General features: G+C 59.4%; 3 protein-coding genes across 9 annotated transcripts in view; all 3 read right to left on the bottom strand.

Moving 5' to 3' along the window:
- Nucleotides 1-555: 555 nt before the first annotated feature.
- On the bottom strand, nt 556-5,459 carry USF1 (upstream transcription factor 1; the record flags this gene model as incomplete). The annotated part of the gene is given in 7 exon segments (XM_048932970.1): nt 556-621; nt 624-747; nt 1,765-1,866; nt 4,050-4,094; nt 4,096-4,169; nt 4,924-4,974; nt 5,093-5,459. Coding segments are annotated over 7 exon segments (469 nt in total), but the record flags the coding sequence as incomplete, so codon positions are not given.
- A 2,956-nt stretch (nt 5,460-8,415) lies between these two features.
- On the bottom strand, nt 8,416-9,659 carry LOC125687732 (proline-rich proteoglycan 2-like). 7 transcript variants are annotated; one of them, XM_048932972.1, is made up of 2 exons: nt 9,105-9,659; nt 8,416-9,074 (listed from the first exon to the last, which is right to left on the bottom strand). In XM_048932972.1, exons 1-2 carry the CDS (start codon nt 9,657-9,659, stop codon nt 8,673-8,675), a joined length of 957 nt encoding a protein of 318 aa, XP_048788929.1. In that variant the 3' UTR covers nt 8,416-8,672. The 7 variants fall into 7 exon arrangements, with proteins under 7 accessions (XP_048788929.1, XP_048788930.1, XP_048788932.1 ...); XM_048932973.1 differs by having other exon boundaries at nt 8,416-9,104; nt 9,135-9,659; XM_048932975.1 differs by having other exon boundaries at nt 9,135-9,659.
- The window catches only part of ARHGAP30 (Rho GTPase activating protein 30), a 28,822-nt gene continuing 11,583 nt past the window's right edge, over nt 9,503-26,741 (bottom strand). The window contains 9 exon segments of the mRNA XM_048932969.1: nt 9,503-9,811; nt 10,377-10,558; nt 10,637-10,870; nt 10,873-10,906; nt 10,948-11,066; nt 13,260-13,337; nt 13,440-13,534; nt 14,324-14,462; nt 15,118-15,245. Of these exon segments, the coding sequence (XP_048788926.1) occupies nt 9,689-9,811; nt 10,377-10,558; nt 10,637-10,870; nt 10,873-10,906; nt 10,948-11,066; nt 13,260-13,337; nt 13,440-13,534; nt 14,324-14,462; nt 15,118-15,245 (1,132 nt within the window). The 3' untranslated portion in view covers nt 9,503-9,688.

Genomic DNA, 26,741 nt, shown 5'->3' with positions numbered 1-26,741 from the left:
AATCTCCATCCATGTCCCCCATCCCCATTCTCGTCCCAATCTCCATCCCCACCTTCACCCCCATCCCCTTCCATCCACCTCCTGTATCTCCACTCTTGTCCCCACTCTCATCCCAATCTTCCTCTCCACCTCCATCCCCATCCCCACACTCCTGTCCCCACTCCATCCCAACCTCCATCCTCATCACCATCCCTGTCTCTACCTCCATTCCTATCCCCATTCTTGTCCCAATCTTCATCCCAACCTCTATTCTGACCTGCCCCCATCCCAATCCCCACCCTCACCCCCATCCCTGTCCCCATCCCCACCCCTGTCCCCATTTTACCCTTCATCCCACCCCTGCCCCCCTCCCAATCTCCATCCATGCCCCCCATCCCCATTCCCATCCCAATCTCCACCCCCATCACTGCCCCCCCCAATCCCCACCCCTGTCCCCATCCCAACCCCCCTCCCTCCCTCCCCACTTTCACCCCGATCTCCATCCCAGCCCCCACCTCCTTCCCCATCCTCACCTCCATTTCTGCCCCCACCCCGACCCCCCCATTCCCCCCATACCGGTGGGGGTGGGCTGCCCCAGCAGCGCCTCCGAGTTCTGCGTGGTGACGACGGCGGTGGCGGTGTCCCGGCCCCGGCAGAAGTGCCGCCATCGGCCACGGCCGCGGTGGGGAAATAGGTGTAGTGGGTCTCAGTGGCCGTCGCCTCCGTCTCCACCGCATCGTCGCTGGTGAAGGCGCCCTGGATGACGGCCTGGAGGGGACGGGGACGGCGGGGCGCCATGTTGGGACGGCGGGGGCCATGAGGGGACGGCGGGGGCCATGTTGGGATGGCGGGCGCCATGTTGGGCCATGTTGGATGGCGGGCGCCATGTTGGGACAGCGGGCGCCATGTTGGGACAGCGGGCGCCATGTTGGGACGGCGGGGGCCACGTTGGGACGGCGGGGGCCACGTTGGGACGGCGGGGGCCACGTTGGGACGGCGGGGGCCACGTTGGGACGGCGGGGGCCACGTTGGGACGGCGGGGGCCATGATGGGACGGCGGGGGCCACGTTGGGACAGCGGGCGCCATGATGGGATGGCGGGGGCCATGATGGGACGGTGGGCGCCACGTTGGGATGGCGGGGGCCATGATGGGACAGCGGGGGCCATGATGGGACGGCGGGGGCCATGTTGGGACGGCGGGGGCCATGATGGGACGGCGGGGGCCATGTTGGGATGGCGGGGGCCATGTTGGGACGGCGGGGGCCATGATGGGACGGCGGGGGCCATGTTGGGATGGCGGGGGCCATGTTGGGATGGCGGGGGGCCATGATGGGACGGCGGGCGCCATGTTGGGACGGCGGGCGCCATGTTGGGACGGCGGGGGCCATGTTGGACGGCGGGCGCCATGATGGGACGGCGGGCGCCATGATGGGACGGCGGGCGCCATGATGGGACGGCGGGGGCCACGATGGGACGGCGGGGGCCACGATGGAACGGCGGGGGCCACGATGGGACGGCGGGGGCCATGTTGGGATGGCGGGGGCCATGTTGGGACGGCGGGGGCCACGATGGGACGGCGGGTGCCATGTTGGGATGGCGGGTGCCCCCTTGGGACAGCAAGTGCCACATTGGGACGGCGGGCGCCACATTAGGATGGCGGGGTGCCCCCTTGGAAGGTGGGCACCCCACTGGGACAGCAGCTGCCCACTTGGGATGGCGGCTGCCCCATTGGGACGGGACCCCCAGCCCCGGTGTCCCCCCCCGGCGCCACCCCCCGCTGCCCACCTGTGTCATGGACTGCGTGGCAGGATACCCGCTGATGGCGCTGGTGCCTTCCGTCTGTCCGTCCAGCTGTCCGTCCGCCACTTGGATCACCCTGTACATCACCTGCAGGCACAGATCCGTGTCGCTCCTCGGCTCCAGGCCCCGTTCCCAGTGGTTCCCGGTGGTTCCCCACTGCTGGCTCCCCAGCCGCCCCCCAGCCCCTGCTGTCCTCTGTGCCAAAGACAAACTTGCCCCCCATCTCCATGTCCCGACCCCCACGTCCCCACACCCTCAAGTCTCCCCGTCCCCCCACATCCCACGCCCCGATGCCCCCCTACATCCCACGTCCCCATCCCTTGCCCCTACATCTCATTTCTCTTGACCCCCAAATCCCCCGTTCCCACGTCCCCCTGTCCTTTGCCCTTGTATCCAACGTCCCCTCACCCCCTATTCTTCACACTCCCACATACACACGTCCCCACGTCCCCCTGCCCCCACACCCCACGTCCCCATATCCCCGTCCCTTGCCCCTACATCTCATCTCCCTTGACCCCCACATCCCCCATTCCCACGTCCTCGTGTCCCCCTGTCCCTTTTCCCCATATCCCCCCTAACCCCACGGTCTCCAGACCCCCAAATCCCACATCCCCATCTTCACCTGCCCCCACATCCCTCGTCTCCACGTCCTCATGTCCGCCTGTCCTTTGCCCTTGTATCCAACGTCCCCTCACCCCCCTATTCTTCAGACCCCCCCGTACACACGTCCCCACGTCCCCCTGCCCCACACACCCCACGTCCCCACATCCCCATCCCTTGCCCCTACATCTCATCTCCCCATCCCCACATCCCCCCTTCCCACATCCTCATGTCCCCCTGCCCTACACACCCCATGTCCTCATGTCCCCCTGCCCCTTGCCCCTCCATCCAACGTCCCCAGACCCCCTATTCTTCACACCCCCACATACGCACATCCCCACGTCCCCCTGCCCCCCACACCCCCACATCCCCATCCCTTGCCCCTACATCTCATCTCCCTTGACCCCACATCCCCCATTCCCATGTCCTCGTGTCCCCCTGTCCCTTTTCCCCACATCCCCATATCCCCCCTAACCCCAAGTTCTCCAGACCCCCAAATCCACATCCCCATCTTCACCTGCCCCCACATCCCTCATCTCCACATCCTCACATCCCCCTGCCCCTGTATCCAACATCCCCTCACCCCCTATTCTTCAGACCCCCACATCCCCACGTCCCCCTGCCCCATACCCCACATCCTCATCTCCCCCTGCCCCTTGCCCCTCCATCCAACGTCCCCTGACCCCCTATTCTTCAGAGCCCCACATACACACGTCCCCACATCCTCCTGCCCCCCCACACCCCACATCCTCACATCCCCCTGTCCTTTGCCCTTGTATCCAACGTCCCCTCACCCCCTATTCTTCAGACCCCCTCATACACACATCCCCACATCCCCCTGCCCCCCCACATCCCACATCCCCATCCCTTGCCCCTACATCTCATCTCCCCATCCCCACATCCCCCCTTCCCACATCCTCACGTCCCCCTGCCCCACACACCCCATGTCCTCACGTCCCCCTGTCCTTTACCCTTGTATCCAACATCCCCTCACCCCCTGTTCTTCACACCCCCACATACGCACATCCCACGCCCCAATGCCCCCCCACATCCCACATCCCCATATCCCCGTCCTTTGCCCCTACATCTCATCTCCCCTGACCCCACATCCCCCATTCCCACGTCCTCGTGTCCCCCTGTCCCTTTTCCCCATATCCCCCCTAACCCCACGTTCTCCAGTCCCCCAAATCCCACATCCCCATCTTCACCTGCCCCCACATCCCTCGTCTCCACGTCCTCACGTCCTCCTGTCCTTTGCCCCTGTATCCAACGCCCCCTGACCCCCTATTCTTCAGACCCCCCCAACATACGCACATCCCCACATCCCCCTGCCCCCTACATCCCACGTCCCCATCCCTTGCCCCTACATCTCATCTCCCCATCCCCACATCCCCCCTTCCCACATCCTCATGTCCCCCTGTCCCTTGCCCTTGTATCCAACGTCCCCTCACCCCCTATTCTTAACACTCCCCCATACCCACATCCCCACATCCCCCTGCCCCCCACACCCCCCTGTCCTCACATCCCCCTGTCCTTTGCCCCTATGTCCCACATCCCCTGACCCCACATTCCCCTGCCCCACACCCCATGTCCCCTGACCCCCCTGTCCCTGTCCCTTTTATCCCCACATCCCTTCTCCCCCCCTCCCCCTTCCGCCCCCATCCCCATACCTGCGTGCCCCCGTTCTCTGTGCGGAAGACATATTTGATGTTGGGGGTCAGGGAAGGTGGCGGCAGACTGGATGCTGGCGATGGCGACGCTGGTGGGATCCTCTCCTGTGGCCACTGCACCTTGGGGACAGGCGGGCAGCATGGGGCCATGGTGGGGAGGGGGCGGCCATCGTCCCACCAGGACCCCCATGATGGGGAGGAGATGGCCGTCACCCCACCAGGACCCCCATCATGATGGGGAGGGGACAACCATCACCCACCAGGACCCCCATGATGGGGAGGGGACGACCATCACCCCACCAGGACCCCCATGATGGGGAGGGGGCGGCCATCGTCCCACCAGGACCCCCATGGCGGGGAGGAGATGGCCGTCAACCCACCAGGACCCCCATGATGGGGAGGGGGGCGGCCATCACCCCACCAGGACCCCCATGATGGGGAGGGGACGGCTGTCAACCCACCAGGACCCCCCTCATGATGGGGAGGGGACGACCCTCACCCCACCAGGACCCCCCCTCATGATGGGGAAGGGATGGCAGTCACCCCACCAGGACCCCCATGATGGGGAGGAGATGGCCGTCACCCCACCAGGACCCCCATGATGGGGACGACTGTCACCCCACCAGGACCCCCATGATGGGGAGGAGATGGCCGTCACCCCACCAGGACCCCCATGATGGGGAGGGGACGACCATCACCCCACCAGGACCCCCATGATGGGGAGGGGACGACCATCACCCCACCAGGCCGCCCCCCTCCGGATCACAGGGCTGCTGTTGCCGGGTTGTTCCGTGTCACCAAGGGGACTGGGGACAAAACAGGTGAGGACGGGGGGCTCTCAAACGCCTGGGACAAAAGATGGGGGCTCCCTCACCTTCCTGGATTTGCACCGTTCCCTCTTCCGTCTCGGCTGCTTTCTGCTGTCTGCAGGGACAGAGGCACAGCAGTGAGGATCCGTCCTCCTGTCCCACGTCCCCACGTCCCCCCATCCGGTCACCGACCCCCACCCAGCCCCATCCCCCCCCCCCGGATGCCGCTCACCCCCTTCATCGCTCCGCTCGGCCGCACATCAGAGGCGGGTGGCAGACGGTGCTGCAGCACTCAGAGCCCGTGGGGACTCAGCCTGGATGGGGACAAGGGGACAAAGGCTGTGAGGTTTGGGGGACGGGGGCCAGAAGATGAGGATGGAGAGAATGGGGATGTGAGGCCTGGGGGATGCGGTTCAGGATGAAGGGACAAAGGGAGCGAGGACACCGGGTTTGGGGTGTGGGGACATGGGGACACCAGGTTTGGGGTGAGGGGTTCAGGATATGGGGACAGGGGACGTAGGGATGTGAGGACACCAGGTTTGGGGTGTGGGGACATGGGGACACCGGGTTTGGGATACGGGGACATGGGGACACGAGGTTTGGGATACGGGGTCACCAGGTCCAGGATGTGGGGTATGGGGACACGAGGTTTGGGGTTCAGGATATGGGGACACAGGGAATGGGGACACGAGGTTTGGGGTGTGGGGGTTCAGGATATGGGGACAGGGGACGTAGGGATGTGAGGACACCAGGTTTGGGGTTGGGTATGGGATCCAGGATATGGGGACAGATGGTGTGGAAATGTGACGTATGGGGGTATGGAGGCACGGGGACGTGAGGTTTGGGGTTCAGGGTATGGGGACGTGAGGTTTGGGGTATGGGACACGAGATTTGGGATATGGGGTCATGAGGTTCAGGATACAGGGAAAGAAGAGGCGGGGACACGAGGATATAGGGACAAAGGGCATGAGGACACCGGGTTTGGGGTACAGGGGCATGGGGACACCGGGTTTGGGATATGAGGTCCAGAATATGGGGACAGAGGACATGAGAAAGTGAAATCTGGGGCACGGGGGACAAAATATGGGGACAGAGGATGTGGGGATGCGAGGTATGGAATATGGAGTCCAGGATCTGGGGGACACGGGGGGTGTGGGGGACGTGAGGTTTGGGGTACGGGATTCAGGACATGGGGACAGAGGATGTGGGGATGTGAGGTTTGGGGTTCAGGATATGGGGACACAGGGAATGGGGACACCAGGTTTGGGGTGAGGGGTTCAGGATATGGGGACATAGGAATGGGGACACCAGGTTTGGGATACGGGGACATGGGGACACCGGGTTTGGGGTGCGGGGATATGGGGACAACAGGTTTTGGGATATGGGGACATGGGGACACCAGGTTTGGGGTGCAGGGTTCAGGACATGGGGGCAGAGGATGTGGGGATGTGAGGTTTGGGGTATGGGGTCACCAGGTTCAGGACGTGGGGTATGGGGACATGAGGTTTGGGGTCCAGGATTATGGGGACACGAGGTTTGGGGTGAGGGGTTCAGGATATGGGGACAGGGGACGTAGGGATGTGAGGACACAAGGTTTGGGGTAGGGTATGGGGGGGGTGATATTGGGATAGGGTATATGGGGACAGATGGTGTGGAAATGTGACATATGGGGGGTATGGAGACACGGGGACGTGAGGTTTGGGGTCCAGGATATGGGGCCGTGAGGTTTGGGGTATGGGGTCACCAGGTTCAGGACGTGGGGTATGGGGACATAAGGTTGGGGTCCAGGATATGGGGACACATGGAATGGGGACACGAGGTTTGGGGCTGGGCGGCGAGGATATGGGGACAGGAGTTTCAGGATATGGGGCTGGGGGCACAGCGCTATGGGGACAGGGACAAGGGAACAGGAGAGCTGGATACGGGGACGTGAGGATCGGGATGCGGGAGGACAGGATTTGGGGATGGGGGGACAGGAGGATGTGGGGCAGAGACACTGGGGACGTGGGGACAGAAGAAACGGAACACAGGGACGCAGGATTTGGGACATAATGGGGACAGGAGATGTGGGACACGGGGACAGGGAGAAATGGGGACGGGGGGGGGGGGGACACAGGGACACAGCTGCAGACCTCCCAGCGCTGACCCCCGACCCCCAGCACCACGGCTGCCGGGGAGGTGACACAGATGGGGCAGCGGGGGGCAGAAGGTGACACGGCCACCTCTGGTGTGGGGACAGCAGCGGTGCCCCCATCTGTCACCAGGCCCCTTTTGGGCGCCCCCTGTTTCACTTTCTCATCTCGGGGGGGGGGGGCAGTGCCCCACTGGGGGGCGGCAATGCCCCTCACCCCCCCTCTCCAAGTGTCCCCACAGGGGTGGTGGCCCCGGAGGCGGCAGTGTCCCCTAGAAGAGGAACGTGGCCCCATGGAGGGGGGGGGGGGTTGTTGTCCCCAAAAGCGGGGGGAAGGGGTGGGGCGACAGTAGCTTCAGTGTCACCCCCCCTCCATGTCCCCCCCCTCAACCCCCCATTTTGGGTCACTTCAGGCCGAGGCCGGCAAAGTGTCACCCCAAGGGGGGGGGGGGAAGGGGTGATGGTGGGGGGGTGGGGGGCACACCCCAAAATCGAGCCCTCATCGCATCCGAAGGGAACCCCCCCCCCCCCCACCCTCTGCATAGGGGGGTGACGATCTGGGGGTGGGAGACATAAAAGCGGGGGGAGTGACAGCGTGGTGGGGGGGGCACAGCGTGGGCTGACCTGGGACATGAAGGGGGGGGGGGGGGGGGACAATTTGGGAGGGGGGGGAACACAAAGGGGGGCGACAATGGGAGGGGTGAAGGCCGCGGGAGGTGACAGCCGTGGGACGGCACTCGGGGAGGGGGACACACCGCGCTGTGGGGGGGGGGGGAGAGGGACGGGAGGAGAAGGGGCGGCCCCCGGGGGGGGGTGGGCGGCCGTGGGGGGGCAGCGCGGGGGGCGGGGGGCGGGGGGCCGCTCCGTCCTTACCCTGTGCGCGCTCGGCCCCTCGTCTCGCCATGGAGCCCCGCACATGCGCACCGCGCCGCACCGCCGCCGCCATGGCGGAGCCGGGCGGAAGTGGGCCGCGAAGCCCCGCCCCGCGCCGCCATCTTGGGGCGGTGGCGTTGCGAGCGCCGCTGAGTGCCGCCATCTTGGAGTAGGGCGCGCGAAACCTTCCCGGCCCGCCATCTCGAGGGGGGGGGGGGCGCCATCTTACACGGCGAAGCGCCGGGCTTCCGCTCGGCGCCATCTTGGAAGCGGGCAGCGCTCCCCCTTTGCCCTCCCCGCATCCCTCGACCCCGCGTCGCCGCACTCCGGCGTGCAGAAGCCCCCTCCCCACGGCCCCCCACCCCGGCCCCGCGAGCCCCGCAGGTGGAGCCCCGCGGGGGACCCCAGCCGCCCTCCTCCTTGAAGCCGCCCCGCGTGCCGCCATGTTGTATGAAGGAGGCCGCAGCCAGAAACCACGCTTTATTGCGGCGGTGCCAACATCCATCACCCCAGACCCCCGAATCCTGAGCCCCACACTCAAAGCCCCCCCCCGCACCCCGCGGCCCCCCCATCCTCAGCGCTCTCCTGCCGTGCCCTCAGCTCTCTGTTTGGGACTCGTCCCGCCATCTTGGCCCGACCCACGGCCCTGTGGGGCAGCCATGCAGCTGTGGGGCCGCAGCAGCCGCGGCCTCATGGGGGCCTTCTGGAAGGGCAGGGGCTGTGGGGGGGCGGCGGGCGGCTCCCCTCCGCCATAGGTCTGAATCCGGCGCACCGATGGCCGCCTCGGCGGCAGCATCCAACATGGCGGCGTCAAAGGAGATGCTGCCACCGTAACACCAATTCGCCCTGCGGCCCTCTGCTGCGGGGGGGGTGGGGTTGGAGGGTGGGGGGCACGATGGCGAACTGAGGCTTTGGGGGGGCACGACGGGGACGGAGCGGGCCTGCTGCACCCGCACAGGGCGGGACGCCAGGCGCACCGGGGCGCTGCCATCGCGGCGCAGGACGGCCCCCGGGGGGGGGGTGGCACGGCCTCTGGGGGGGAGAAGGGGTGGGAGAAGGGTCAGGGGCTGCTGCTCCTTGGGGAGTGGGGGTGTGACCCGCCTGTGGGTGGGGGTCTGTGGCCTCTGTGGTGGCCGCTGGGGTTGGAGGTGCCTCAGGGGCAGCCATTGGGGTTGGAGGAACCTCAGGGGCAGCCATTGGGGTTGGGGGAACCTCAAGGGCAGCCATTGGGGTTGGGGGAACCTCAGGGGCAGCCATTGGGGTTGGAGGAACCTCAGGGGCAGCCATTGGGGTTGGAGGAGCCTCAGGGGCAGCTATTGGGGTTGGAGGAACCTCAGGGGCAGCCATTGGGGTTGGGAGAACGTTAGGGACAGACTCCTGAGGGAGTGGGGTCTCCGTGGGCTCCTGGAGGGGTCCTTCTGGCACTGGAGACCCCTCTAAAGGAAGTTGGGAGTCCCCCTCCTCACTCTGCTTTGGTGCTCCATCCACCTCCTCTCCCCCACCTGGAGCCAGCACTGCTTCTGCTGCTCCATTCTCAAGCCCCAGCTCAGTTCTGCTCCATCCGTTGTTCCCTTCCCTGTCACCTCCACCCCCCTCCTCTTTTGCTGCGATCTGTCCCCCCTCCTCCGCTGCGTCCCCACCAGGGTCCTCCATGTGCCCCCCATCACCCGGCGCCACCCACCTGTGCAGGACGCAGCTCTGGCGGTGGGGACCCATCCCGCAGCTCAGCCCCGCGTTCCCCCAGGGCCGTGCTGTTGGTGGGGGTCTCAGGGTCGGCTGCCAGCGGGCTGAGCTCATCGTGGGCACTGAGGAACATGTCATCGGAGTCAGTGTCCCCGCTGGGCTCCTCGGTGTCGGAGCAGCCGGGTGCCATGTAGAACATCTCCTCGTCCATCGCACTCCTCAATGGACAGGTAGCTGTCGGGCTGCTCCACGGGGGATTCCCCCGGCTGGGGACAGGAAGGGGATGGGGGCTTCAATGCAGAGCCCTGACCTCCATCGGAGTGCGCAGCCCCCAGACCCAGAGCTGTGGACACGCGGGTTGGTGCCACGCTGCTCTCTCCATCGCCAACCTTCTCCGCTCTGTCCTCACCCCGTTTTCTTCATCATCATCATCATCATCATCATCATCATCATCATCATCATCATCATCATCACATTCATCATCATCATCATCATCATCATCCCACCCCCCACCCCACCCTCTCCATTCCTTCCATCGCCACCCCCATCCTCTGCCCCAACTCCATCCCCCCCATCTGCACCACCTCATCCCCTCCATCCCTATTCTCACCCCCTCCATCGCCACCCCATCCTCTGCCCCAACTCCATCCCCTCCATCCCTATTCTCACCCCCCTCCATCCCCCCCATCCGCACCACCCCATCCCCTCCATCCCTGTTCTCACCCCCTCCATCACCCCCTCCATCGCCACCCCATCCCTCCGTCGCCATTACTGCCCCCTCCATCACCGATCCTATCCCCTCCCAGCTGCCAACCCCACACTCCAGCTTACATTCATGAATCCACTCTCCATGCCCTCCTCTATGGCCGGGTACCCATCGCTGTCCCCAAGGCCGCCATGTCCCAGCGCTGCCCGCGCCGCTGTGTCCCCATCTCCGTGCTCCAGCCACGCGTCCTGGCAGTCCAGGAAGGCGAAGGAGTCACGCAGCTCCAGGGACAGCCGGGCATCCTCCTCTATGAAGGCGCAGCAGGGTGAGGCGATGCCCCCTCCGGCCCCTCCCCACCCTTTGGGTCTGCGCCCCCTCGTCTCACCCGTGTTGGTTTGGGGGGGTTTGGACTCCTTGGTGAGGCGACGGGCGGGCAGAGGGGATCCAACGGCTCCACGCTGAGCCAACGCCGGGCACTGCTGCCCCCGGGTCAGCCGGGAGAGGTTGGAGGTGATGTGCAAAGGGACGGTGACGGAGAAGGGACCTGAAATGTGGACCCCCGCGCACTTCTCAGCCCGGCTGCGGGCCCCCACCACCGCTGTGCGGCCCGGCCGGGGGTGCTGGGCTCCGACTTGGTGCTGCTCTCGCTCTCCGACTCAGGTCCCCGTGGTTCCTCTGTTGCCATCAGCTTCTCCTCGGGGCTCTCCTCAGAACGGGGAAGGTCCCGGTGGGTGGCAGCGAGGAGCAGGCGTCAAAGCTGTCGCGGCGCTGCGGCGGATGCTTCATTGCACACGTGGTGCTGAGCCGGGGATCGTCTGCCGGGGAACATCCTGCCTCCATCCCATCCTCGTCTGCATGCTCTCCATCTCCAAAACATCCCCATCCCATCCCATCCCATCCCATCTCTCCCATCCCACCCCATCCATCCATCTCATCCCATCCCACCCCATCCTCATCCCATCCCATCCCATCCCATCCCATCTCATCCCCATCCCCATTCCCACCCCATCCCATCCCACCCCACCCCACCCCATCCCACCCCATTCCCACCCCATCCCATCCCATCCCATCCCATCCCATCCCATCCCATCCCCTTTCCACCCCATCCCATCCATCCCATCCCATCCCATCCCATCCCATCCATCCCATCCCATCCCATCTCTCCTCCCATCCCATCCCATCCCATCCCATCCCATCCCATCCCATCCCATCCCACCCCATTCCCACCCCATCCCATCTCATCCCATCCCACCCCATCCCATCCCATCCCATCCCACCCCATCCCACCCCATTCCCACCCCATCCCATCCCATCCCATCCCATCCATCCCACCCCATCCCACCCCATCCCACCCCACCCCATCCCATCCCATCCCATCCCATCCCATCCCATCCCACCCCATTCCCACCCCATCCCATCTCATCCCATCCCACCCCATCCCATCCCATCCCATCCCATCCCATCCCACCCCATCCCACCCCATTCCCACCCCATCCCATCTCATCCCATCCCACCCCATCCCATCCCATCCCATCCCATCCCACCCCATCCCACCCCATTCCCACCCCATCCCATCCCATCCCATCCCACCCCACCCCATCCCATCCCATCCCATCCCATCCCATCCCATCCCATCCCACCCCATTCCCACCCCATCCCATCCCATCCCATCTCTCCTCCCATCCCATCCCATCCCATCCCATCCCATCCCATCCCATCCCCATCCCATCCCATCCCATCCCATCCATCCCACCCCATCCCACCCCATCCCACCCCACCCCATCCCATCCCATCCCATCCCATCCCATCCCATCCCATCCCACCCCACCCCACCCCATCCCATCCCATCCCATCCCATCCCACCCCACCCCATCCCACCCCATCCCACCCCACCCCATCCCATCCCATCCCATCCCATCCCACCCCACCCCATCCCATCCCATCCCATCCCATCCCATCCCATCCCACCCCACCCCATCCCATCCCATCCCATCCCATCCCATCCCATCCCATCCCACCCCATTCCCACCCCATCCCATCCCATCCCATCTCTCCTCCCATCCCATCCCATCCCATCCCATCCCATCCCATCCCATCCCATCCCATCCCATCCCCATCCCATCCCATCCCATCCCATCCATCCCACCCCATCCCACCCCATCCCACCCCACCCCATCCCATCCCATCCCATCCCATCCCATCCCATCCCATCCCACCCCACCCCACCCCATCCCATCCCATCCCATCCCATCCCACCCCACCCCATCCCACCCCATTCCCACCCCATCCCATCCCATCCCATCTCATCCCATCCCACCCCATCCCATCCCATCCCCATCCCAGTCTCCACCCCAATCACCAGCCCCATTCCATCCCACCTCAACCCTTTTCCCATTCCCACCCTCATCCCATTCTATATCTAATCCCATCCCATACTCATCCCCTTCCATCCCCATCCCATCCCTACACTACCTGTATCCTCATCTCATCCCTACTGTATCCCCATTCACATCTCATTCCATCTCCAATCCCATCCCATCGCCATCCCAATCCCAGCCTCATTCCTATCCAAACCCAAATCCCAATCCCACCCCATCCCCACCTCATCCCCAATCCATCCCATCTCCATCCCCATCCCCGGTCTCCATCCCAATATCATCCCCATCCCCACCCCAATCCCAATCTCATCCCTATCCCCATCCCCATCCCCATCCCCATCCACATCCCCATCCCCAGCCTCCATCCCAATCTCATTCCCATCCCCACCCCAATCCCAATCCCAATCTCATTCCCATCCCATCCCATCCCCATCCCATCCCATCCCCATCCCCATCCCCATCCCCATCCCCAGCCTCCATCCCAATCTCATTCCCATCCCCACCCCAATCCCAATCCCAATCCCAATCCCAATCTCACTCCCATCCCATCCCAACCCACCCCCCTGCCCCCCTTGCTGTGCTCCATGTCCCCACACCCAGGGCACGATGCCCCCTCCCAGCACCCCTCACCCTCACTGCTGTACTGCACTGAGCTCAGGGAGTCCATGCTCTTGGCTGGGCGCAGGCTCAGCTTCCCACACTTCTCCTCTGTGGTGGGGGGACACAAGAGAGGGGATGGGGACATGGGGGGGGGGGCAGAGAGGGGAGGGGGGCACAGAGGGGGTGGGGGGTGGGGGGCGCTGCTCCCACCTTTCTCCTCTGCCTTCCCCAGCTTGCGCTTGGCGTCGGAGCGGCCCAGGTGGAAGATGGACTTCCATTTCTTGGCCTTCAGGGAGCCCTTCCTCCTGCGGGAGCAGCAGTGAGCGCACGTCTGTGCATCCTGTGCACAGCTCTGCATCCACACGTGTGTGTGCTTTGCATGTCTGTGCATCCTGTGCACAGCTCTGCATCCACACGTGTGTGTGCTTTGCACGTCTGTGCATCCTGTGCACAGCTCTGCATCCACACGTGTGTGTGCTTTGCATGTCTGTGCATCCTGTGCACAGCTCTGCATTGCATGTGCTTTGCACGTCTGTGCATCCGCGTCCCTGCCTGCGCTCGCTTCTGCTTCCGTGTGCATCGCTCTACCTGCGTGTGCAGGCACTGCGCTGCGTGGATGTGTGTGCGTGATTCTGCATCTGTGTGTGGCTGTGCAAACGTGTGCATGGTTCTGCACGCTCGTGTGTGCTCGTGCATACATGTGGTCATGCATACATGTGCTCGTGCGTACATGTGCATGTGTGTACATGTGCTCATGCATACACGTACTCATGCATACACGTACTCATGCATACACGTACTCATGCATACATGTACTCATGCATACATGTACTCGTGCATACATGCACTCCTGCATACATGTACTCATGCATACATGTACTCGTGCATACATGTACTCATGCATACATGTACTCGTGCATACATGTACTCATGCATACATGTACTCGTGCATACATGTGCTCATGCATACGTGTACTCCTGAATACATGTACTCCTGAATACATGTACTCGTGCATACATGTGCTCGTGCATACATGTGCTCGTGCATACGTGATCCTACGTGCTGGAGCACACGTGTGCACATCCGCACCAACCTGTGTTCGCTGAGCTCGATGATGGTGTGGTAGGGCCGGATCGGGGGGGGCCCGTCGCCCTGGCTGAGCGCTGCAGGGATGTTGTAGGGCCCCGACCCGTCCCCAGGGAACAACAGAGAGCGCCGCGCCGCCTCACCGCCTGCGGAGGGGTCAGGGGTCAGAGGTCAGAGGTCAGGGGGGCACTGGGACCCGGCCTGAGGGGTCAGGAGGGGTCAGTGAGCCATGTGTCACCATTGTACCTCTGGGGTCACACTGCTGTGGGGACAGCGAGGTCAGGGGTCAGGAGGGGTCATAGGATCCAACATGAGGGGTTAGAGGTCAGGGGTCAGGAGGGGTCATAGGACCCAACATGAGGGGTTAGAGGTCAGGGGTCAGGAGGGGTCACAGGACCCAACATGAAGGATTAGAGGTCAGGGGTCAGGAGGGGTCATAGGATCCAACATGAGGGGTTAGAGGTCAGGGGTCAGGAGGGGTCATAGGACCCAATATAAAGGGTTAGAGGTCAGGGGTCAGGAGGGGTCATAGGATCCAACATGAGGGATTAGAGGTCAGGGGTCAGGAGGGGTCATGGGGACACTTGTCACCCTTGTCCCAGTGGGGACGCGCTGCAGAGGGGTCCAGGCTCATGACAGGGACCTGACCTGAGGGTCAGGGGTCAGGAGGGGTCATGGGACAACATACATCACCCCCATCCCAGTGGGAACACACTGCTGAGGGGTCAGAGGGTCAGGGGTCAGGAGGGGTCACAGGGCCGCGTCCCCCACGTCCCCCCCCACCCCTGTGGGGCCCCGTACCGCAGAGAGGCGCGTCCCCAAAGAGCTGCTCCACGTGGGTGAGGATGAACTCCACCACGATGGACTGAACCCGAACCTCCATGAACGCCGCCGTCCCGTTGAAACCCGTCGACTCGATGTCCCTTGAGCTGCAGCGGAGGGGGGGGACGGGACACAGTGACACCGTGACACCGTGACATCGTGACATCGTGACATCGTGACACCGTGACATCGTGACATCGTGACATCGTGACATCGTGACACCGTGACACCGTGACATCGTGACATTGTGACACCGTGACACCGTGACATCGTGACATCGTGACATCGTGACATCGTGACATTGTGACACCGTGACACCGTGACACCGTGACATTGTGACACCGTGACACCGAAACATCGTGACATCGTGACATCGTGACATTGTGACATCGTGACATTGTGACACCGTGACACCGTGACACCGTGACATCATGACATCGTGACACCGTGACATTGTGACATCGTGACATCGTGACATCGTGACACCGTGACACCGTGACACCGTGACATCGTGACATCGTGACACCGTGACATCGTGACATCGTGACATCGTGACATCGTGACATCGTGACACCATGACATGGTGACACCGTGACATCGTGACATCGTGACATCGTGACATCGTGACACCGTGACATCGTGACATGGTGACACCGTGACACCGTGACACCGTGACACCGTGACATCGTGACATCGTGACATTGTGACATCGTGACACCGTGACATTGTGACATCGTGACATCGTGACATCGTGACATTGTGACACCTGACATCGTGACACCTGACATCGTGACACCGTGACATCGTGACATCGTGACACCGTGACACCGTGACATCGTGACACCGTGACATCGTGACATCGTGACATCGTGACATCGTGACACCGTGACACCGTGACATCGTGACATTGTGACACCGTGACACCGTGACATCGTGACATCGTGACATCGTGACACCGTGACACCGTGACACCGTGACATTGTGACATCGTGACATCGTGACACCGAAACATCGTGACATCGTGACATCGTGACATTGTGACATCGTGACATTGTGACACCGTGACACCGTGACACCGTGACATCGTGACATCGTGACACCGTGACATTGTGACATCGTGACATCGTGACATCGTGACACCGTGACACCGTGACACCGTGACATCGTGACATCGTGACACCGTGACATCGTGACATCGTGACATCGTGACATCGTGACACCATGACATGGTGACACCGTGACATCGTGACATCGTGACATCGTGACATTGTGACATTGTGACACCGTGACACCGTGACACCGTGACATCGTGACATCGTGACATCGTGACATCGTGACATCGTGACACCGTGACATCGTGACATCGTGACATCGTGACATCGTGACATTGTGACACCGTGACACCGTGACACCGTGACATCGTGACATCGTGACATCGTGACATCGTGACACCGTGACATCGTGACATCGTGACATCGTGACATGGTGACACCGTGACACCGTGACATCGTGACATCGTGACATTGTGACATCGTGACACCGTGACATTGTGACATCGTGACATCGTGACATCGTGACATTGTGACACCTGACATCGTGACACCTGACATCGTGACATCGTGACATTGTGACACCTGACATCGTGACACCTGACATCGTGACATCGTGACACCGTGACACCGTGACATTGTGACACCGTGACATCGTGACATCGTGACATCGTGACATTGTGACACCGTGACACCGTGACACCGTGACACCGTGACATCGTGACATCGTGACACCGTGACATTGTGACATTGTGACATTGTGACACCGTGACATCGTGACACCGTGATATCGTGACATCGTGACATCGTGACACCGTGACATTGTGACATTGTGACATTGTGACACCGTGACATCGTGACACCGTGACACCGTGACATCGTGACATCGTGACACCGTGACATTGTGACACCGTGACATCGTGACATTGTGACATCGTGACACCGTGACACCGTGACATCGTGACATCGTGACACCGTGACATCGTGACATCGTGACGTGGTGACATCGTGACATCGTGACATCGTGACACCGTGACGTGGTGACACCGTGACATCGTGACACCTGACATCGTGACATCGTGACATCGTGACATCGTGAAACCGTGACATCATGACATCGTGACATCGTGACACCGTGACATCGTGACATCGTGACACCGTGACACCGTGACATCGTGACACCGTGACATCGTGACATCGTGACGTGGTGACATCGTGACATCGTGACATCGTGACATCGTGACATCGTGACACCGTGACATTGTGACACCGTGACACCGTGACATCGTGACACCGTGACACCGTGACATTGTGACATCGTGACATTGTGACATTGTGACACCGTGACACCGTGACACCGTGACATCGTGACATCGTGACACCGTGACATTGTGACATTGTGACATTGTGACACCGTGACATCGTGACACCGTGACATCGTGACATCGTGACATCGTGACACCGTGACATTGTGACATTGTGACATTGTGACACCGTGACATCGTGACACCGTGACACCGTGACATCGTGACATCGTGACACCGTGACATTGTGACACCGTGACATCGTGACATTGTGACATCGTGACACCGTGACACCGTGACATCGTGACATCGTGACACCGTGACATCGTGACATCGTGACGTGGTGACATCGTGACATCGTGACATCGTGACACCGTGACGTGGTGACACCGTGACATCGTGACACCTGACATCGTGACATCGTGACATCGTGACATCGTGACACCGTGACATCATGACATCGTGACATCGTGACGTGGTGACATCGTGACATCGTGACACCGTGACACCGTGACATCGTGACATTGTGACATTGTGACATCGTGACATTGTGACATCGTGACATCGTGACGTGGTGACATCGTGACATCGTGACATCGTGACATCGTGACATCGTGACACCGTGACATTGTGACACCGTGACACCGTGACACCGTGACACCGTGACATCGTGACACCGTGACACCGTGACACCGTGACACCGTGACATCGTGACATCGTGACACCGTGACATTGTGACATTGTGACATTGTGACACCGTGACATCGTGACACCGTGACATCGTGACATCGTGACATCGTGACACCGTGACATTGTGACATTGTGACATTGTGACACCGTGACATCGTGACACCGTGACACCGTGACATCGTGACATCGTGACACCGTGACATTGTGACACCGTGACATCGTGACATTGTGACATCGTGACACCGTGACACCGTGACATCGTGACATCGTGACACCGTGACATCGTGACATCGTGACGTGGTGACATCGTGACATCGTGACATCGTGACACCGTGACGTGGTGACACCGTGACATCGTGACACCTGACATCGTGACATCGTGACATCGTGACATCGTGACACCGTGACATCATGACATCGTGACATCGTGACGTGGTGACATCGTGACATCGTGACACCGTGACACCGTGACATCGTGACATTGTGACATTGTGACATCGTGACACCGTGACATCGTGACATCGTGACGTGGTGACATCGTGACATCGTGACATCGTGACATCGTGACATCGTGACACCGTGACATTGTGACACCGTGACACCGTGACATCGTGACACCGTGACACCGTGACATTGTGACATCGTGACATCGTGACACCGTGACATCGTGACACCGTGACACCGTGACATCGTGACATCGTGACATTGTGACATTGTGACACCGTGACATCGTGACATCGTGACACCGTGACGTCGTGACATCGTGACATCGTGACACCGTGACATTGTGACACCGTGACACCGTGACATCGTGACGTCGTGACATCGTGACATCGTGACACCGTGACATTGTGACACCGTGACACCGTGACACTGTGACATCGTGACATTGTGACATTGTGACACCGTGACATTGTGACACCGTGACACCGTGACACCGTGACATCGTGACATCGTGACATTGTGACATCGTGACATCGTGACATCGTGACACCGTGACACCGTGACATCGTGACATTGTGACACCGTGACATCGTGACATCGTGACACCGTGACACCGTGACACCGTGACATCGTGACATTGTGACACCGTGACATCGTGACATCGTGACACCGTGACACCGTGACATCGTGACATCGTGACATCGTGACATTGTGACATCGTGACATCGTGACACCGTGACACCGTGACATCGTGACATCGTGACATTGTGACACCGTGACACCGTGACACCGTGACATCGTGACACCGTGACACCGTGACATCGTGACATTGTGACACCGTGACACCGTGACATCGTGACATCGTGACATCGTGACATCGTGACATTGTGACACCGTGACACCGTGACATCGTGACATCGTGACATTGTGACACCGTGACACCGTGACATTGTGACATTGTGACATCGTGACACCATGACACCGTGACACCGTGACATCGTGCCATCGTGACATTGTGACACCGTGACACCGTGACACCGTGACATCGTGACATCGTGACACCGTGACATCGTGACATTGTGACATCGTGATATCGTGACATCGTGACATTGTGACACCGTGACACCGTGACATCGTGACACCGTGACACCGTGACACCGTGACATTGTGACACCGTGACACCGTGACATCGTGACACCGTGACATCGTGACATCGTGACATCGTGACACCGTGACATCGTGACATCGTGACATCGTGACATCGTGACACCGTGACACCGTGACATTGTGACATCGTGACATTGTGACATCGTGACATCGTGACATTGTGACACCGTGACACCGTGACATTGTGACACCGTGACATTGTGACATCGTGACATCGTGACATCGTGACACCGTGACACCGTGACACCGTGACATCGTGACATCGTGACATCGTGACATGGTGACACCGTGACACCGTGACATCGTGACATCGTGACATCGTGACATCGTGACATCGTGACATCGTGACACTGTGACACCGTGACATCGTGACATCGTGACATCGTGACATCGTGACATTGTGACATCGTGACATTGTGACATCGTGACACCGTGACATCGTGACATCGTGACATTGTGACACCGTGACACCGTGACATCGTGACATTGTGACATCGTGACATCGTGACACCGTGACATCGTGACATTGTGACATCGTGACATCGTGACACAGTGACATCGTGACATCGTGACATCGTGACACCGTGACATCGTGACATCGTGACACTGTGACACCGTGACATCGTGACACCGTGACATCGTGACATCGTGACATCGTGACATTGTGACACCGTGACACCGTGACACCGTGACATGGTGACACCGTGACATCGTGACACCGTGACATTGTGACACCGTGACATTCTGACATCGTGACACCGTGACATCGTGACATCGTGACACCGTGACATCGTGACACCGTGACATCGTGACATCGTGACATCGTGACATCGTGACACCGTGACAGCGTGACACCGTGACATAGTGACACCGTGACACCGTGACACCGTGACACCGTGACATTGTGACACCGTGACATCGTGACACCGTGACACCGTGACACCGTGACACCGTGACATTGTGACACCGTGACATCGTGACATCGTGACATCGTGACATCGTGACATCGTGACACCGTGACACCGTGACATTGTGACACCGTGACACCGTGACATCGTGACATCGTGACATTGTGACATTGTGACATCGTGACATCGTGACACCGTGACACCGTGACATCGTGACATCGTGACACCGTGACACCGTGACACCGTGACACCGTGACATCGTGACACCGTGATATCGTGACATCGTGACATCGTGACACCGTGACATTGTGACATTGTGACATTGTGACACCGTGACATCGTGACACCGTGACACCGTGACATCGTGACATCGTGACACCGTGACATTGTGACACCGTGACATCGTGACATTGTGACATCGTGACATCGTGACGTGGTGACATCGTGACATCGTGACATCGTGACATCGTGACATTGTGACATTGTGACATCGTGACATCGTGACACCGTGACACCGTGACATTGTGACATCGTGACATCGTGACACCGTGACACCGTGACACCGTGACATCGTGACACCGTGATATCGTGACATCGTGACATCGTGACACCGTGACATTGTGACATTGTGACATTGTGACACCGTGACATCGTGACACCGTGACACCGTGACATCGTGACATCGTGACACCGTGACATTGTGACACCGTGACATCGTGACATTGTGACATCGTGACACCGTGACACCGTGACATCGTGACATCGTGACACCGTGACATCGTGACATCGTGACGTGGTGACATCGTGACATCGTGACATCGTGACACCGTGACGTGGTGACACCGTGACATCGTGACACCTGACATCGTGACATCGTGACATCGTGACATCGTGAAACCGTGACATCATGACATCGTGACATCGTGACACCGTGACATCGTGACATCGTGACACCGTGACACCGTGACATCGTGACACCGTGACATCGTGACATCGTGACGTGGTGACATCGTGACATCGTGACATCGTGACATCGTGACATCGTGACACCGTGACATTGTGACACCGTGACACCGTGACATCGTGACACCGTGACACCGTGACATTGTGACATCGTGACATTGTGACATTGTGACACCGTGACACCGTGACACCGTGACACCGTGACATCGTGACATCGTGACACCGTGACATTGTGACATTGTGACATTGTGACACCGTGACATCGTGACACCGTGACATCGTGACATCGTGACATCGTGACACCGTGACATTGTGACATTGTGACATTGTGACACCGTGACATCGTGACACCGTGACACCGTGACATCGTGACATCGTGACACCGTGACATTGTGACACCGTGACATCGTGACATTGTGACATCGTGACACCGTGACACCGTGACATCGTGACATCGTGACACCGTGACATCGTGACATCGTGACGTGGTGACATCGTGACATCGTGACATCGTGACACCGTGACGTGGTGACACCGTGACATCGTGACACCTGACATCGTGACATCGTGACATCGTGACATCGTGACACCGTGACATCATGACATCGTGACATCGTGACGTGGTGACATCGTGACATCGTGACACCGTGACACCGTGACATCGTGACATTGTGACATTGTGACATCGTGACATTGTGACATCGTGACATCGTGACGTGGTGACATCGTGACATCGTGACATCGTGACATCGTGACATCGTGACACCGTGACATTGTGACACCGTGACACCGTGACACCGTGACACCGTGACATCGTGACACCGTGACACCGTGACACCGTGACACCGTGACATCGTGACATCGTGACACCGTGACATTGTGACATTGTGACATTGTGACACCGTGACATCGTGACACCGTGACATCGTGACATCGTGACATCGTGACACCGTGACATTGTGACATTGTGACATTGTGACACCGTGACATCGTGACACCGTGACACCGTGACATCGTGACATCGTGACACCGTGACATTGTGACACCGTGACATCGTGACATTGTGACATCGTGACACCGTGACACCGTGACATCGTGACATCGTGACACCGTGACATCGTGACATCGTGACGTGGTGACATCGTGACATCGTGACATCGTGACACCGTGACGTGGTGACACCGTGACATCGTGACACCTGACATCGTGACATCGTGACATCGTGACATCGTGACACCGTGACATCATGACATCGTGACATCGTGACGTGGTGACATCATGACATCGTGACACCGTGACACCGTGACATCGTGACATTGTGACATTGTGACATCGTGACACCGTGACATCGTGACATCGTGACGTGGTGACATCGTGACATCGTGACATCGTGACATCGTGACATCGTGACACCGTGACATTGTGACACCGTGACACCGTGACATCGTGACACCGTGACACCGTGACATTGTGACATCGTGACATCGTGACACCGTGACATCGTGACACCGTGACACCGTGACATCGTGACATCGTGACATTGTGACATTGTGACACCGTGACATCGTGACATCGTGACACCGTGACGTCGTGACATCGTGACATCGTGACACCGTGACATTGTGACACCGTGACACCGTGACATCGTGACGTCGTGACATCGTGACATCGTGACACCGTGACATTGTGACACCGTGACACCGTGACACTGTGACATCGTGACATTGTGACATTGTGACACCGTGACATTGTGACACCGTGACACCGTGACACCGTGACATCGTGACATCGTGACATTGTGACATCGTGACATCGTGACATCGTGACACCGTGACACCGTGACATCGTGACATTGTGACACCGTGACATCGTGACATCGTGACACCGTGACACCGTGACACCGTGACATCGTGACATTGTGACACCGTGACATCGTGACATCGTGACACCGTGACACCGTGACATCGTGACATCGTGACATCGTGACATTGTGACATCGTGACATCGTGACACCGTGACACCGTGACATCGTGACATCGTGACATTGTGACACCGTGACACCGTGACACCGTGACATCGTGACACCGTGACACCGTGACATCGTGACATTGTGACACCGTGACACCGTGACATCGTGACATCGTGACATCGTGACATCGTGACATTGTGACACCGTGACACCGTGACATCGTGACATCGTGACATTGTGACACCGTGACACCGTGACATTGTGACATTGTGACATCGTGACACCATGACACCGTGACACCGTGACATCGTGCCATCGTGACATTGTGACACCGTGACACCGTGACACCGTGACATCGTGACATCGTGACACCGTGACATCGTGACATTGTGACATCGTGATATCGTGACATCGTGACATTGTGACACCGTGACACCGTGACATCGTGACACCGTGACACCGTGACACCGTGACATTGTGACACCGTGACACCGTGACATCGTGACACCGTGACATCGTGACATCGTGACATCGTGACACCGTGACATCGTGACATCGTGACATCGTGACATCGTGACACCGTGACACCGTGACATTGTGACATCGTGACATTGTGACATCGTGACATCGTGACATTGTGACACCGTGACACCGTGACATTGTGACACCGTGACATTGTGACATCGTGACATCGTGACATCGTGACACCGTGACACCGTGACACCGTGACATCGTGACATCGTGACATCGTGACATGGTGACACCGTGACACCGTGACATCGTGACATCGTGACATCGTGACATCGTGACATCGTGACATCGTGACACTGTGACACCGTGACATCGTGACATCGTGACATCGTGACATCGTGACATTGTGACATCGTGACATTGTGACATCGTGACACCGTGACATCGTGACATCGTGACATTGTGACACCGTGACACCGTGACATCGTGACATTGTGACATCGTGACATCGTGACACCGTGACATCGTGACATTGTGACATCGTGACATCGTGACACAGTGACATCGTGACATCGTGACATCGTGACACCGTGACATCGTGACATCGTGACACTGTGACACCGTGACATCGTGACACCGTGACATCGTGACATCGTGACATCGTGACATTGTGACACCGTGACACCGTGACACCGTGACATGGTGACACCGTGACATCGTGACACCGTGACATTGTGACACCGTGACATTCTGACATCGTGACACCGTGACATCGTGACATCGTGACACCGTGACATCGTGACACCGTGACATCGTGACATCGTGACATCGTGACATCGTGACACCGTGACAGCGTGACACCGTGACATAGTGACACCGTGACACCGTGACACCGTGACACCGTGACATTGTGACACCGTGACATCGTGACACCGTGACACCGTGACACCGTGACACCGTGACATTGTGACACCGTGACATCGTGACATCGTGACATCGTGACATCGTGACATCGTGACACCGTGACACCGTGACATTGTGACACCGTGACACCGTGACATCGTGACATCGTGACATTGTGACATTGTGACATCGTGACATCGTGACACCGTGACACCGTGACATCGTGACATCGTGACACCGTGACACCGTGACATTGTGACACCGTGACATTGTGACACCGTGACATCGTGACATTGTGACACCGTGACATTGTGACACCGTGACACCGTGACATCGTGACACCGTGACATTGTGACACCGTGACATCGTGACATTGTGACACCGTGACATTGTGACACCGTGACATCGTGACATCGTGACACCGTGACATCGTGACATCGTGACACCGTGACATCGTGACACCGTGACACCGTGACATCGTGACATCGTGACATTGTGACATCGTGACACCGTGACACCGTGACACCGTGACATCGTGACATTGTGACATCGTGACACCGTGACATCGTGACATCGTGACATCGTGACATCGTGACACCGTGACACCGTGACATCGTGACATCGTGACATCGTGACATCGTGACATTGTGACATCGTGACATCGTGACATCGTGACATCGTGACACCGTGACATCGTGACATCGTGACATCGTGACATCGTGACACCGTGACACCGTGACATTGTGACATTGTGACATCGTGACATCGTGACACCGTGACACCGTGACATCGTGACATCGTGACACCGTGACACCGTGACACCGTGACATCGTGACACCGTGACATCGTGACATCGTGACACCGTGACACCGTGACATCGTGACATTGTGACACCGTGACACCGTGACATTGTGACACCGTGACATTGTGACATCGTGACATCGTGACATCGTGACACCGTGACACCGTGACATCGTGACATCGTGACATCGTGACATGGTGACACCGTGACACCGTGACATCGTGACATCGTGACACTGTGACATCGTGACACCGTGACATCGTGACATCGTGACATCGTGACATGGTGACACCGTGACACCGTGACATCGTGACATCGTGACACTGTGACACCGTGACATCGTGACATCGTGACATTGTGACATCGTGACATTGTGACATCGTGACACCGTGACATCGTGACACCGTGACATCGTGACATTGTGACACCGTGACATCGTGACATAGTGACACCGTGACATCGTGACACCGTGACATCGTGACATTGTGACACCGTGACATTGTGACATCGTGACACCGTGACATCGTGACACCGTGACATCGTGACATTGTGACACCGTGACATCGTGACATCGTGACACCGTGACACCGTGACATCGTGGCATCGTGACATCGTGACACCGTGACATCGTGACACCGTAACACCGTGACATCGTGACATTGTGACACCGTGACATCGTGACATCGTGACATTGTGACACCGTGACACCTTGACATCGTGACATCGTGACATTGTGACACCGTGACATTGTGACACCGTGACACCGTGACATCGTGACACCGTGACACCGTGACACCGTGACATTGTGACACCGTGACACCGTGACATCGTGACATTGTGACACCGTGACACCGTGACATCGTGACACCGTGACATTGTGACACCGTGACACCGTGACATCGTGACACCGTGACACCGTGACATTGTGACACC

The sequence above is a fragment of the Lagopus muta genome, unplaced genomic scaffold (genome assembly GCF_023343835.1).
Source record: "Lagopus muta isolate bLagMut1 unplaced genomic scaffold, bLagMut1 primary scaffold_178, whole genome shotgun sequence".
NCBI classification, from domain to species: Eukaryota; Metazoa; Chordata; class Aves; order Galliformes; family Phasianidae; genus Lagopus; species Lagopus muta.
Note: the sequence above shows the minus strand (reverse complement) of the source record. Positions and strands in the feature narration are given on the sequence as shown.